General features: G+C 35.5%; 1 protein-coding gene across 1 annotated transcript in view; it reads left to right on the top strand.

The window, feature by feature from the left end:
- LAMA2 (laminin subunit alpha 2) overlaps window positions 1-14,995 on the top strand; it is a 408,847-nt gene that overhangs the window by 229,959 nt on the left and 163,893 nt on the right. The window contains exons 16-17 of the mRNA XM_075444852.1: window positions 3,412-3,525; window positions 9,918-10,045. Coding sequence (XP_075300967.1) covers window positions 3,412-3,525; window positions 9,918-10,045 — 242 coding nt within the window. The remainder of the gene's footprint in view (window positions 1-3,411; window positions 3,526-9,917; window positions 10,046-14,995) is intronic.

Raw genomic sequence — 14,995 nt, 5'->3', positions numbered from 1 at the left:
TTAATTTAGTCTGGTCCTGTTACAGATAATAACATGCACACATGCTCAGAAAATACCCACTTTCCTAAGAAATTCATTAGTTCACACAGAATGTGTTCATACAAGTATACATGTGATTAATTAGCTCATGTGGTCATAGCCTGGAGTAAATAGAAGCCAAAAAAAAATTCTTCAAAAGCTTTGCCTTTAAGGAAATAGTTTCAAACACCAAGATGCTCTGCTTCACAGAACTACAAACAGTATGCCATTTACACAGGCACTCTAGGCATTTGCTTGTCAACTCTCTTTTTCTTTAAAATCTTCCATGCTTGTATGTGATACTTAGGGCTTAGAGTCTAGTTTCATGCCAAATGTGGTTGCTTGTTGCTGGGGCTAGATAAACTAATGTAGAAAGAAGGCCTGAAGGAATTAATGGATATTCCTATCACTTCCAAAATGGTACAGACAGAAAAAAATACTGGAGAAGAATATTGCCTGCCTTGGCTGAGAAATAATTTTGAAGTCTGACCGTTGTCTGTCTGTTCGATTATTTGAAGAAAAAAGCTGGACAAAGTGTCATTGTGCTTCACACTTTTTTTTTACTTGTCTATTTTTCCTCTCAATTCAGATTTTGGTGTGATTTCCCAGAAAACAGTTGGAAAGGCCCTGACTGCAGTTGTTTCAATACCTACTTTTGTTGTAGAAGCTGAAGGACTTGGGTAGAATTCTTGCCTTGATGCTGCTCTGTCCAACGTTGTGTCCTTCAATGCTAAACTTTCTCTCCAATTCAAAACAATACCTGAAATTTGCTACATACTTAAGATCATATTCCACAATAGAAAGTACCTGTATAGATAGCTGCAAATTTAAAGTCTCTATGCACACTAGTGGGTGTGGACACTCTTTGATTCCTGCCCTGGCTGAGTGCTAACCACAGACCTATTGAACTAAACCATGTTGTAGTCCCTTCCTGTGTCTTCGTTTTCCTCCGAAGCATGAAGGCCAAGAAGATATGATAGACTTAGATATGAGCACACTTTTCCCGTGTCCCCTCACTGAATTTCAGAGCATTTTGGACAGCTCAGAAATGCCATGTGACAAAGCTGGCACATGTTGCAATAACAATGATAGAGCTAAGAGTTTTAGTTTCCATGCCTTTATTCACTGAATTAATTTCTTATGAGTCTTTTGTGTGCATACCATATGATATGCCTTGAACAGTTGTGCTTGATAGAAAAAAATGGGGAAATATATTGGTGTTCTAAGTAGATGTTCGTGCTTTTTGTAACATGGACAAGCAAGAAAATAAACAGGGATGTTTTAGATTTTCAGGCAAACCAGCAGTTGAGAAAGTATGTAAAGATAAAATGAAAATGTGGATTTTTTTAGACTACCATATTTGTTTCTTCTGAATACTTTTGGCCTTGTCCAACTCTTTGCTTCTTCCAGTTTCAACCTAGCAGAGTTTCATTTTTACTGATTTTGTGCAGGGTTTCAGTTTCATTTTCTCCTCTTCATTTAATTTAATATGTGTTTGTTTCCCGCATAATGATATTGTGGTACATGGCATAGACACTTCAGCACTAAAAAACCACATTATTTTCTTATTTTCTTGCTGTGAATGTTTTGGCACAATCAATCTTCAGAAGACAACCAATCCATTTAAAATATGCTGTCTCTTGTGAGATTGTTCCATTACACAAATTTAGAAATAATTTTCCACAAGATTGCAGTCAAAGAAAATTGTTAGGTTTTTGCTAGTACATCAGAGAAATGAACACAGAATTGCATGAACGTAGGTAAAGCAGGTCAAATTTTAAATTTCAAATACCATTTGTGGTAGTTACTTTGCTCTGCTCACGTGAATCTTCTGGCCTTTATTTGTCAACATCTTAACATCTATTTGCTCTTCTCCACCAGATTTGTTCCCTTTCTGTCTACTCTTTTACTTCTACTGTGGAAGAAGTTGTGTTTAACTTGCATCATTATGATGGTCAAGAACTTTCCTGACTTTTGAATGTTACATTAGTCCTTTTATTAAGATCCCAATCCGCAATCTTCTAATTTAGTTCTGTTCTGAGCCTTGCTGTTGATATCCCATGTCTAAGCACTTAGAGTAAGCAACTTTTGGAGCCTTATCTTGTGCAATATCATGTATATCTGTGCATGAGATCATTCTTTCCAGAATCACTGAAAGAGGAAAAAGATTTATAGATCTATATAGAAACAGCTTAGGCAGTTGCACCTCGTGCAAAAAATAGGGCAAATACTTTTAATCTGTTTTTCGTTATTGGATTTTATAACTCTGAATTTTAGTTTTTAGTATTTATGGGTTTTGTTAGGAATGCATAACCAACAATGAAAAGAAGGAAAAATAAGGATAATGTCTTAGGTTTTGGAATGTGGTTTTAAAAGATAATTTCAATTCCTCTTCAAATTACTTTCATGTTATGCAGGAGTAAGACGAAAAGGGGCATCATCTTTCTTTTTATAAAGGAGAGTTTTCTTAATACCTTTTGGGGGAGTGTATGTGAAATGGAAGGGATTTTCTTTATGAAATTATACTTTTAGTATTGTATCACTGTAAAACTTTGTATTAGCCAGGTGCTTTTGAAGGTCAACAATCTGTCATGCACTTTTTACATTATGCAAAATCCTTGGATCACATGAGCAGTCTTATTGAGGAAAGATACGTTTGCAAAATCTATAAAGCCATTTGTCAGATATATAGTAAGGAAGATTGCTGCTTGACATCTTATTATGAAGATGTGGAATAGCTGAATTTTCGCTGATGAATCACAGTTGTACGATGTCACCTTTCCTAAGAAAAAACTGGCCATGCATTTAATAATGATCTGAATTTAACATTTAAAAAAATAAAAAATCAGAGAACTTTCTTAAAAGGAAATGACTATACTTTGTATTTAAGAAGCACAATTTGTAAATAAAAGGATGGCTTTGTTTGCAGTCTGTGCTTTACATCGGTGTAGCCTTTTGTAGGCTTCAAACAAGAAAGACCAAATGATATTTTAATTGCTCTTTGCACCTGAACTTCTCAGAAAAGGTTTTTGTTGTTTTGGAGTTTTCTTCCCTGCTTCTCTCTCCTTCAACATTTTGCCTTCTGGCTATTTTGCAGTCTGTACCTCTTGCTTTGATGCTGTCATATTTCAGGTCTTCATATCTCTGCTTTATTTTACCATTGAAGAATAATCAAGTTAGGGCTTCCTCTAATTTCACACTTGCCAATAAGGCTAACATCAGTGCAAAGCCATAGTACCAGGAAGAACAACTTTCTAGAAAAATGTAGGTATTTTTATTAATTTGGCAAGAATGACTTTGTGTGTGCAAGTATCAAATTCAACACTATTATAAAAATCTCATTCCTTTCTCTGTTCAAGGGAGTTTAACTTATTTTCTGATTTATCTTGGCAGTCTTGCTGGCCTCGACACAGGCGTGTGAATGGCACAATTTTTGGTGGAGTCTGTGCACCATGTACATGCTTTGGTCATGCAGAACTGTGTGATGATATCACAGGAGAATGCCTGGTAAGTGTCACTACAGTAAACTTTATGGATAGGGCCAACACCAATTCAATATACCTGTGCAATTGAATTAACAACCTCTGAGACCTGACATAGTCAATGAGAAAAAAGCCCGCAATTAACAGAAGACATCTTTATGTTGAACTGTTGCTGAAGTTAAGGATCACCTCATAGCAAGCTTCTACAGATAAATACAGGGAATTTTTTATTCACGTGAAATATGTGTTTTGAAATAGAATCAATTGAATAAGGCATGGCACGCAGAAAGCAGCAAATATATCAGTATTCTTCCATGCAAGATTTATCTCCCCCTCCCATCTGTCTCCTCCAGTATATTCAATTCGTAGTATGTAGCAGGTAACTTTGTAAATTCTGTTCTAGTACGACAAGAAGATATTGTTAGTGGCTTCCTTCATCTTAAATTCCTAGTAAACCTTGAAGAAACACTTAATAAATTGTACTTTAAAAAAATAATAAAAGCATATGATTTTGGCTAAATCAACTTTTTTGCTTAACGGCTATGAAGACTTTATGTCATTATGTAGTAATTCAGCAATTAAATCTGTGATATAATCCATAGCAAGCCTACCAGCATACCACTATTTCCGACCCGTTCAGTAGCCTTTCGGAATGGGTGAATTTTGCTGAATAGACTGTTCTGATTAACTCAAGGGCATTTTTAGTTTTATATTGTCTGATGTGGCATGAAGCTTGAAACAACTTTTCTCATTTCATTAGCCTTGCAGAAACACAATTTGAACCAGTGCCAGTTTAGTGGGATATCATACTCTCATTTCCCTGCAGAATTTCAAGCTGACTCTGTATTGTGCATGTTTCTAAATGTTCCCTTTTATTTCCTTAAGAAATAACTGCTGGGAAAAATCAGGCTTTTTTTCAATGTAATTTGACACTTGGAATTATCACTGGTCTTCCTGTTTTGCCCAGACAAGATGTTTAATTGCATTGTAGTGCAAAACAAGATATGGTTAATATGGGGATCAGTGAATTTTTTAAACTGCTTTTTCATGAATAGAAGCTTAAAATTATTCTCAGTTTAATTATGCTGTAAGCCTTAAAGAAGGACTTAGGATGACAAAAATGTATGACATGACAACCATGTTTTGAATCCTTCACTTATATGCAATGAAATTGTTTATCACTAGGGTAACAGGGATTTATGTTTCTCGACAAAGATAAGATTTACTGCATTAATGAACATAGCATCCAGCTATGATGTCCATAACATCAGTGTGGGATAAAATTAATTAACAGAAAAGAAAGGGAGGGGAGAATCCTGTTTAAGGTATATCATAACCATTGACTATTTTGCTTAGGGGTACATAGCCAGATGCAAATTCTGAGGTTGCTTGTGCCTGTGTCTTCAAATTTTAGCCCTTGCACAAGTTCTCATTTTATTTTTGTTTGTAGCACCATCCTGGATGTCAGAGAAGGCAGTAAAGTTACATACTGTAGTGCTTTTGCACTTTTCAGCTGTGAACTATTGACTGAGACAGTAGAGCTCCCTCTTCTGATGTTTCAAGGGTGCTGGTGTAAAGACAACACAGCACTGACAAGGAAGTGGAAAATAACCAGCTGAAAATATATTTTAATCTATATGCGTTATCAAGCATTCTGTATTTTATTTGTTCTGTCTGAGCTTATACTAGATCATGCTATAAAGAAGAGGTGCACAGGGAGCTTGAAATCAGTTCTGGATTTTCTTGCAGCTTACTTTGAAAACACTGTAAGTGAAGTTAGATTGGTTAGTATCCATGCAGGCTATTAAATGCTGCTATTCAATTTGGATCATAAGCCTTTTGAAGTGAAAGAGAGAGAAGTCTGAATGCTGAAAAAGAGAAATGTTTCACATCAAAGACATTCTTTCTATTGAGGTTTACACAGCCTTTTGCCCTCCTTATTATTATTCATGGTGTTTTTTCAGTTATACAACAGACAATTTAGGCACCTAATTTACTGATATGATACTTATTTTTGCGCTTCCTTAGCTTTGAAATGTAGTTGAAAAGCAGCTGAAATATGTTTTGACTTGTGATAAAAGCTCAAATCATCTGCTTGAAGATAGGCCTATATAAAAAGCTCATTTTAACGCATATCTTGCGGGTAACCTGCAAAGCCCTTTGATCCCCACAGCAACCATATGGAGAGGTGCATGATACATCATTCTTGTTACCATTGTGATATACATAACTGCTTTGGTACATAGGGCAAGTTCTAACATTCAGAAATACTCTTTTGTATTGTTATACACATACATTTACGTACATTAGGAGGTTGGTTAATCCTAAACCTTATGAATAGCAAACACATTTCAAGGTGTTTCATTCATTGCAGGGTACTATGTTCCCATTAATAAGCCCAGAGAAATCAGATCTTTCTCCCCTGAGATACTATCAAATTGCTAAATGGGCAGTCCCCAATGGCACCCATTTTGTATTTTATTCCTTTGTGTGTAAACAGCATATACCAAGTATGTTGAGACCAGCTTCAGAGCTAATGGATGTCTGCTTTAGACAGTGTTCATCACAGGAGAGACAAAATGTCTTCACCCATCTTCATGTCCACAGAAACAAAATGATAGATCCTAAGCTAAATACAATATAAGTTATAGTACAGGTGAAAATTATGTAAAGCCTCTGCAACATCATGATTGCATTCGTAACACCAGAAAAGGGAGTTGTCCATTTAATCTTGACATTACAGTACTTTTAAAAATGCCAGAAGAGCATATTCATGCTTCAAAAGACATAATACCATTGTCTGGTCTAGACGGCCAGGCAACATACTAAAATAGGCACCCAGGCTTGCCCTTTTGCTTTCTTTAACTAGCTTAAACTAGCAGTTTCCCTGGTTGTCTCTGTGACAGATATGCTGAGAATGGGCAGCAGCGTGCCAAAGGCACTATCTTGGACTCAGTCATACTCCCTGATTAAAGTTTTATTTTCATCACTAGCCTTCTATTCAGACTGTTTCTTTCTGTATTCATATACACTCAGCTGCATATGCAGCTAAGCAGGAGTATTTTTCTGTGTCCCCTGGTACTGGGCATAAAAATGTTCATTTGGTTTCTTCCAAGGGGGGAAAAACTGGCTTGGTAGGAAATGGTGGAAAACACACTCCAGGACATCAGCAATAAAGTCTTTGGGCAACAAGGTCTGAGTCATATATAAAATTTTGGACAAAAATAAGTTCCACTATCTTGCTTACTCAGAGGTTCTCAAAGTGAAGTTTAATGGTGTTTGGAGATAAAAGTGGTAAAGAAAATTGATGCATTCAAAATAGTTTGAGATCCAGTACCTGGAGTTTGAAAGCATAAAGATTTGGTATAAAATCATTCCTGGCCACTAAGTATATGGATCTACAGAACAAGGCATTGATTTTACCAAAACCGCTAGATCAATGTGTTGGAACAAACTATATTTCCAAGGGAATAAAAAGAAAGTGCATATAATGTACTGAGCAGGTTAGGAATAGTTGATCATGATCTTCTTTATATTCAGTCTTGTGACACAAAAAAGTAATTAAATGTTCCTACGAACAAGAGATTAAGACTTCACAGGCTTAAGCATGTTTTAAGGAAATAATGTCAGTATAAGTAGACATTGCTCAAACTATATGATGCTCAAAACCATTGTTGCACATTTGGCAAGTTTCAAACTGAGATTCAAGCAGAGGGTATCAAGAAAATACAAATTTTTCATGAGTATTGATTATATCTATAAGGGCCAATAACTCATCTACTTCAGTACTTAATCTATAAATTTGGCAAATTAATATAATATAATGCATCACTGAAGAGAACAGGAAAATTATGTCACATCTACGTACTACATAATCCTTGTTCATTGTCCTGCAAAACCCAGACTGGCTAAGGTAGAAGAGTATAGGACCACACAAGATCATTATTTCTCAGCTAAACTGTAACATATACACAGTGCAATGTATGCTCGGATTTTGGTGCTATATGTGTGGGGTTCTTTTTTTGTTTTTAAATGTATTGATTCATAGTGAGGGAGGAAGCAAATACAGAGATCTGGATTGAGAAGAATTAGACATAGTATGGGGAAGTGACTGACGTTAGAGTTTCAGAAAATAATTCACCAAAGAGAAGGTCAGCTCTTTGTAACATGAATTGTTTTCCTACAAAATGGAAGGTTTCAAGTTTTTTTACTTAAAAAAAGTAGAAGCAGCAAATACCACTCTGTAAGAGAAGTGTAGCTTTAAAATAATGTGTTAGCTCCTTTCACTTTAATAACATCCTTGACATATAAGCTGCTCATATTCTTCAAAAACATTAAGATATATCTGAGGATATTTAAAGCTCAACTTAACACAAAAGAAGAATCCATTATTTTTCAGAAAAAGTACAAATAATTTGACATGATGCCTTATAAAAGTTGAATTGCCAAGGATTTTTCTTTTGAAATATTTAAATTATTTTTGTCACATCTTCTTGTAAAAGCATATCTTTATGTTCCCAGCTACTTTTTCAGTATGGCCCGTAGATTCTTTTTGAATGACAGCATTTGAAGTAACTTTCAAATGGACTTCAATGACCTAATGAAGTAGAATTTAACCCAGCTGATGGTTCTAAAGCTATAACTTTATTTGACCAGGAGTCTAATAGTTAGTATTAGCTCACAATCTTCCAAATAAGTGAGAATATAATATTGTTACTAATGCCTTGATTTCAAAGATGTGCTGATTGTATACACAAGCAATAAGAATGCACCCTTTAAAACAGCAAACAGCATTTCTGGACACAGATGCTTTTGACTCCGGTGCACTTATGACTGAAAAGGGTATTGTGATTGTGCTTTTTCAGCTGCCCAAATGTATAGTACTGGCTGTGCAGAGCACAATGCAAACAAAAACTTTGTGCAAATCATTGCCATCCTGCAAAGTCATGAAGAAGAAGTCAGTGTTTCTTAAAATAGTGCCATGTTCTTTATCCTTTATTGAGGATACATCGTGTCTTTCAGACAGTAAGGCTGTTAAATATCAGTCAGTACCATATGCATTACTTATTAAAATGAGAAAACAATCTAAAAATTTTCTTAAAAAATCTTAAATTAAATCAAAAGTTTGGAAATACCTACACCTTTAAAAAAACCTAACCTCATGAGTTCTTAAGGAGCAGCTTGGATGAAACAGATTGTAGATTGGAGCTGGCCCACTGTCTGAATCAGATCAGAATGCACCCCATGAAATAAAATCTCTCTCATGGCTTTCATTTTGGCCTTTTCAGGCTGCCATATGCTTTTTCAGTCTATACCCAAGCACATCAATGTGGCATTTAAGAGCCAAAAACATTTCTCCTGCTTTCTCTGTTTTTACACTGTGAAAGGGCTACACTGGAGTATCATCTTGTGGGAAATAGCAGTGAAAGGAGTAGTGTGGTGTGCTAAAAATATAGCAAAAAAAAAAAAAAAAGACAGAGTATAAGCCAGAAAACTAATTTGCTGAGCCTATCATGGATCCTGCCAAATTATGTAGAATTTCTAAATCCTATATGGTGAGGGGGAAGAAGAATAGAAGGGGTAATTACTCTTTAAATCTCAGTTCTTACAAGTCATCGTGGGAAGCCTATTCTCAGAGGACCAATTCCCATTCTGACAAAAGATCATTTAATTTGTGATCAGGCCAAAGGTAACATATAAAACTGCAGATCTAGTACTGACATTTTTACGTTGATGTTTCATATGCTCAGACAAACTGTCTCTTGTATCATGAAAGCCAGTCACACAGAGGAACACAAACTGTTGGATAGGGTCATATATACAGTACACTCATCCTTCTTTTTTACTCTTAAAATAGAGTCTGGATGCTATTCTGGCAAACAAGTATTAATTAAGTAATTCAGGCTTTGCTACTGTTCAGAAACATATTTAGTATACTGCTAGTCATATACCATGTAAAATGAGCTAATGCACTTAGACGTGAAATGTAGTAATTCATTTTCATAACTTATATAGTTTGGGCTATATTTCTGGGATCAACATCTGAAAACTGTTACAAAATATGGCCTGTTGCAAAACTGCAGTACTAAACCTGTTTTGTGATGCTCTGAAGGTTGCTTTTCTTTAAGCAAGATAAAACAATAATGCAGCTGTTATACAGTAGAAGGATAAAGGTCTGCAGTTAAATATTCTTTTTGTTTTACGTAGAGCAAAATGATACAAAAGAACACAAATACCTGACACTGATTGTGATAGCTAGCCTCTAGAACTGTTTCTCAACCAGCAGCAGAAAATTAGAATACATGTTGCAGACCGCTTACAATCCTGTTGAGAGGATGGGCTAGGTGAACAACCTTCAAAGACTTCCCATGTGTAAGTTCTCTAATTGTTAATTTGTACTTTTCATCTTCTGTTTAGGACTGCAAACACAACACAGGTGGTTCATATTGTGATAGATGTCTTCCTGGCTTCTATGGGGATCCTACTAAAGGGACTGCTGAAGACTGTCAGTTGTGTGCTTGCCCCCTAAATATACCTTCTAACAAGTAAGATGTATATTTATTGCATATTACACTTTTTCATTTAGTAAGTTGCATAACTTTTTAATCTATACTTTTGCATGTAGACTTGAGATTTTTTTGTTAGAATCAAGGAATATATTCTACAATCTAAACTTTTATTCTTTTTTTTACAATTGTACAGAGTGCTTAGCTTCACAGAGAGGCAAAGATCAAGACAAAAGCTAGATGAAACTAGGCTAGAAAAAATAACAGAATCTGGATGACTGCCCTTTGAATCAATAACTAGCATTTGCTTTTCTGCCCTTAAGAATAATTGTGTCTAGTTTTAAAGCTTAATTTACAGATTTGACATGTGGGGTTTTTTGATAATTGAATTTAAAATCAATTTCTGTTGATCAGATAAAATAGTGATTTCTTAGGCTTTTAATTTTCCTTTTCTTCCAGTCAACATTCAGTGACAACATTGATTTATTTGGAGTCTGAATTCAGCCTTAGATCTTACAAATGAAAATATATTGTTAGCATATCTCAGAATAATCACTATAAATTTTTTTTATTAAATAAAAATAATAGCAAAAAATTAATCAAAACTCTGATTTAAGGACAAATATTTCCTTCATTACAAAAGCTTGTCTGCACTACTTGCTACCTACGATTTAATAGACCAAGTGACTTTGGACATGTTTTCATTGGTTTTGTTGCAGTCAGTATCTAGAAAATAATGGTATCACAATCATTTGACAGAATGTAGTTAAGAGAACTGTTCTGAATCTTGTCTGGTTAGCTTTTCTTGTGCATGTAAAAAAAAGGAAATTATGTGCATCAGTTTGAATTAGCACATTTGGTTTATGCCATTCAGTATGGCTTCAGGGAGAAGTAACGCTTGCCCGAATTCCAGGCACAAACTGGATGTGGCTGCCTTCTGAAAAGAATAACTGCTAGTCCATATAAGCATTTCAGAAGGATTGTAGGATTGTATTGGGAGACTGTAAACTATGCACAGAAGCTGCCCCTCCCCAGGCTCTTCACATGGCTTAAAGGTTTTAAGTGGCTATAGAGCTAATAAATCCACTGGAGTATTTATTTTTTCTCCCTTTAGCCCTGCATCTGCTATTTCACCCCATTTATCCCAAAACAGAAGTCAGATTCTGTCAATGAAATGCACTTTACAATTAAAGAGTTGTTCTCAAGTTATACAGGGCACAATGTGTGGCTGCCACCCGCACAGAGAGAGAGCTCTGCAAGGTATAAGCAAAGGGGAGAACATCACCTGAATGGCAGTGTGCCAACATAAGGCACAGATGAACCAGATTTTGCTCTTAAGTAGTTCAGGCTAATGCTGTTGCCTACAGTGGCATTGTGTCCTATTAAAGTTGCACTGATCAGGGCAGGAGTAACCTAAGCACTTATCAGCAGAAATTCTGGGGGACTGTAGAATGGGAACCCGCCTTCCTGTTATCACAGCTCTTCAGTTGGTTTTATTAGATATACGTGGGTTTACTATGTCTGCTGCTCAGGCATGATTCCTCTGATAACCTCATTGCTTTCACATACTTAGTATTTTCTTCATAGTTAATTAATTCTCTTTCTCTTCTTTGAGAACACTGTACTGACAAAGCAGGAAAAACACTATCACATTTGTATCTTGTGCAGATGTGCAACAAATCAAGTCAAATAGATGGAATTTAGGTTTTTATTGGCAAAATGCCTGGAGACCTCTATTACGTATTTGTCAGAGTTCTAGATGCTTTACTTTCCTTCTTTGAAACTGAACAAGAGAGTCCTCCTTTTAGCATTTAGTCTTCTTGATAAATATAGCTACAAAACAAACACAGAATATAAATGTTCTCGAACTGTGAAACTGTGGGTGTCCTGAACCCTACAAAGTTCAGCCCTGCGTTAGAATTGTGCAATGCCTTCCTGTTTCTAAAATGGACAAAATCAAAACTATGAACAACATCCTCAGGCTTTGTAGAACTCATTGTAAGGTTCAAGCTCTCAGCACTTCACAGTTCTAGACTAATTATTAAATTTGTTTATGAGCAAAAAATGTAGGCTGTTAAAGATTTTGTGTGTTACCTGTTAAAATACTCATTTTCCTTTCTTAGTTGGCAGTGAGTTTGGTATGCTAGGGATAATATATGTAAACAATTCAGATTCCTTCACATGAGAAATAAAGAAATTTCTGCCAAGCTTATGTCACTGTACAGGTGTAATATATGTCATGTTATTTCAGAATAACCTAACAAGTGGCTACTTTATGTATAAATGATTATAAATAGCTGTCTATAGATTTTAATTCCCGTAGCTTTTTATATCTAACATGGCATGATAGGGCATCTGTAAGTCTCTAAGCTTATTGCTACATTCCATACAGAATGTTGTTCATGTAATGGACCTCTGAGATACGTTTCTATAAAGAAATTAGTTTTGTCTTTTATAGCAGTGTCTTATTTCTTTATGGTGTTTCTAATGGTTCTTATCACTGTTTTCACAGCACCTGAGTCTCTTTCTTTGCAGTGCCACATAATGTGGAGGAGAACTGTTCTATCCATTTTAGAAATGTGGTGGTCATGGTGGTGTTCTATAGTTAACTTAAGCTGATTTAACTGCTGCTCATTTCCTCTCCTGTTGCCTAATGGCAGCAGTTTCCATATGCAATCGTAGAAGCCAATGATAAAACTGCCTTCTGAAGCACAACAGGGAGAAGTGACTTGCCATATGTCAGAAAAGAATGCTTGGCCAAATCAGGAAACTAAAATTAAGTTGTCTAAGCTTGTTTTCTAGATCCTGGGCTATATTTTCCTCTATTTGCGTGTATCCCCATAGTTGTACTTACATGATGCAAATGAGATCAATACCCATATTATAAATGGCATGTGTAACGCACACTTCTTCGTCTTAGCTCTTCTCATTAATGCATCACTCTTACAAACTGTTCTAACATTCGAAGTCTTTAAGGATTTTTGAATAAACTGATTTTTTTTTACCTTAAAAATTATCAGGCGTACTACTAGATAATTCTTTCTACCAAATGTAGATGTCTGGGATAATTACTGCTTTTCTCCTGAAGCAGAAATAAATTTAATATGGGTAATGAAGACTTTGACAGGAATGTTTTGTCACTGGAAATGGGAGATAGAAGATGTCTCCCTCAGCCTGGGAAGGTCACAAGTAAACTCATAGTATGTGAACTAGGAATTCAAGTTGGTCTCAGAATTTTAATTTTTTCTTTGAGAATTAAATAAAATCACAAGCTTATTCCCAAGAGATGCTTTCTATAACATACTTGTAAGCCCTTAGGAAGCCCTGTCTCCCAACATAGACGTATCACATATATACCCATACTGTGTATTTATACTTGTCCCATGTCCTGACTGATATTAAGGTTGTTACCTTACGTGAAAACTGAAAAGAGTGATGATCAGGGATTAAGATTTTTTGAAGCTTGTTTTGACAGATCAATACACACTGTTCATTAGTATTTATCACTAGTGAATAATGAGATTCTAAATAATCAGGAAAGTAAGCTGATCTTTTCTCACTCTGCTATCACGTATTTTCTTTATAGTATGCAGATGGGAATTTCTCAATATATTAATGTTTAGTGTTGACATGTGGACTGACTATTAAATCAGAGAAGGGATCAAAGGATGCTAGGCCTAAGCTGAACCCTTAAAACATGGAAATTCTGCTAGTCATTATTATTGCTTAGTAATACTAAGTACTTTATTATTAATACCTTTAAAATTTATGCAGTTAAATTCAGAGCTCTTGATGGAACTGTGGTACAGTCAATGTTGTGCAATGCTATAATGAGCTGTGGTAGCATCTCCAAAAAGTTTCTCACGTAGCTCTTAGAAAGAGTGAGGTTGGGACTGACAAACAGGATTTTATTTAAAATAAGTCAGGTGCTGCTGATTAAATTGAATGATAATGTGTGCCTCAGTTGAAAATTGCTTTCATTGCTATTTAAAAATAGAATGAACAGTTATTGTTTCTTCGCCTGGTTCCTCGTGCATTCGTGAAACTATTACTAACTGAATGACAATTCAAAATAACACAGACATAATACTTATGGGAAAGAGGAAAACCCCAATACCTCTGTTTACTGGATCTGACCTTCCCACATTTTTGTTACTGATCTCTTATGTCGGGGGGATAACTTACCCTGTGACAGACAGGGTATTTATGAATGGAAATAATCTATAACAGAAACAGAATAAAGAGTAACTGAGGTCAGATCATAGGATGGATGGTTCCTGAGAAGTGGGGTCCAGTCACCAGCAGGTGATCACGTTACATGATCCTAATTATGCTTTTCTGTCTTTACTGTGCCTATTATTTTCCAGAAACTTTCATCATATATTCTGCTTTAGTTTATCCGAGGTCGGATTATGTCTGTTATTATTGTAGCAAGAACTTTTACCTTGAATATACCTTCCTTTTAATGTCTTTATTACAGCAATTATATTCCTTCTGAACTACTGTTTTCCTATGTTACAAAAGATTAGTTCAGTGTCTTCTTTTCAGATAGGTGGTTTGTTTATCTTTTGTGAGTAGTCATCCTGCTATGCACCTGCTCCCACTCTTTTTTTTTTTTTAAGTTTTTCTATTTTTCTGTTTGGTTGACCAGAATTGTTTACCATTATTTAGATGAGTCCTCGTGCTTCTGTCATTCTGGAATGATTATTAGAGACAGAGACATACGAGCACTTCTGCTGTGCGTTGTCTTTTAGTGTGTCAGGAGGTTTCCTCACAAAAGTGTGTTAAGGGAGAAAAATTACAGAAAGCAAAATACTAAACAGTGGAAGAGCACAGTTCAGAGTTACACACGGACATAGAGAGCTGGAGCTTGCAAATGCCTATGGTATCCTTATTTATTAAAAAACTCAGCTAAAAATAATTAGAGCTTAGCAAAGAGATAAAGCTTTCTGTTCTGCAAGCTATTCTGAAACTCCAGCATGCCCGTCT

This window comes from Opisthocomus hoazin, chromosome 2, assembly GCF_030867145.1.
Source record: "Opisthocomus hoazin isolate bOpiHoa1 chromosome 2, bOpiHoa1.hap1, whole genome shotgun sequence".
NCBI lineage: Eukaryota > Metazoa > Chordata > Aves > Opisthocomiformes > Opisthocomidae > Opisthocomus > Opisthocomus hoazin.
Note: the sequence above shows the minus strand (reverse complement) of the source record. Positions and strands in the feature narration are given on the sequence as shown.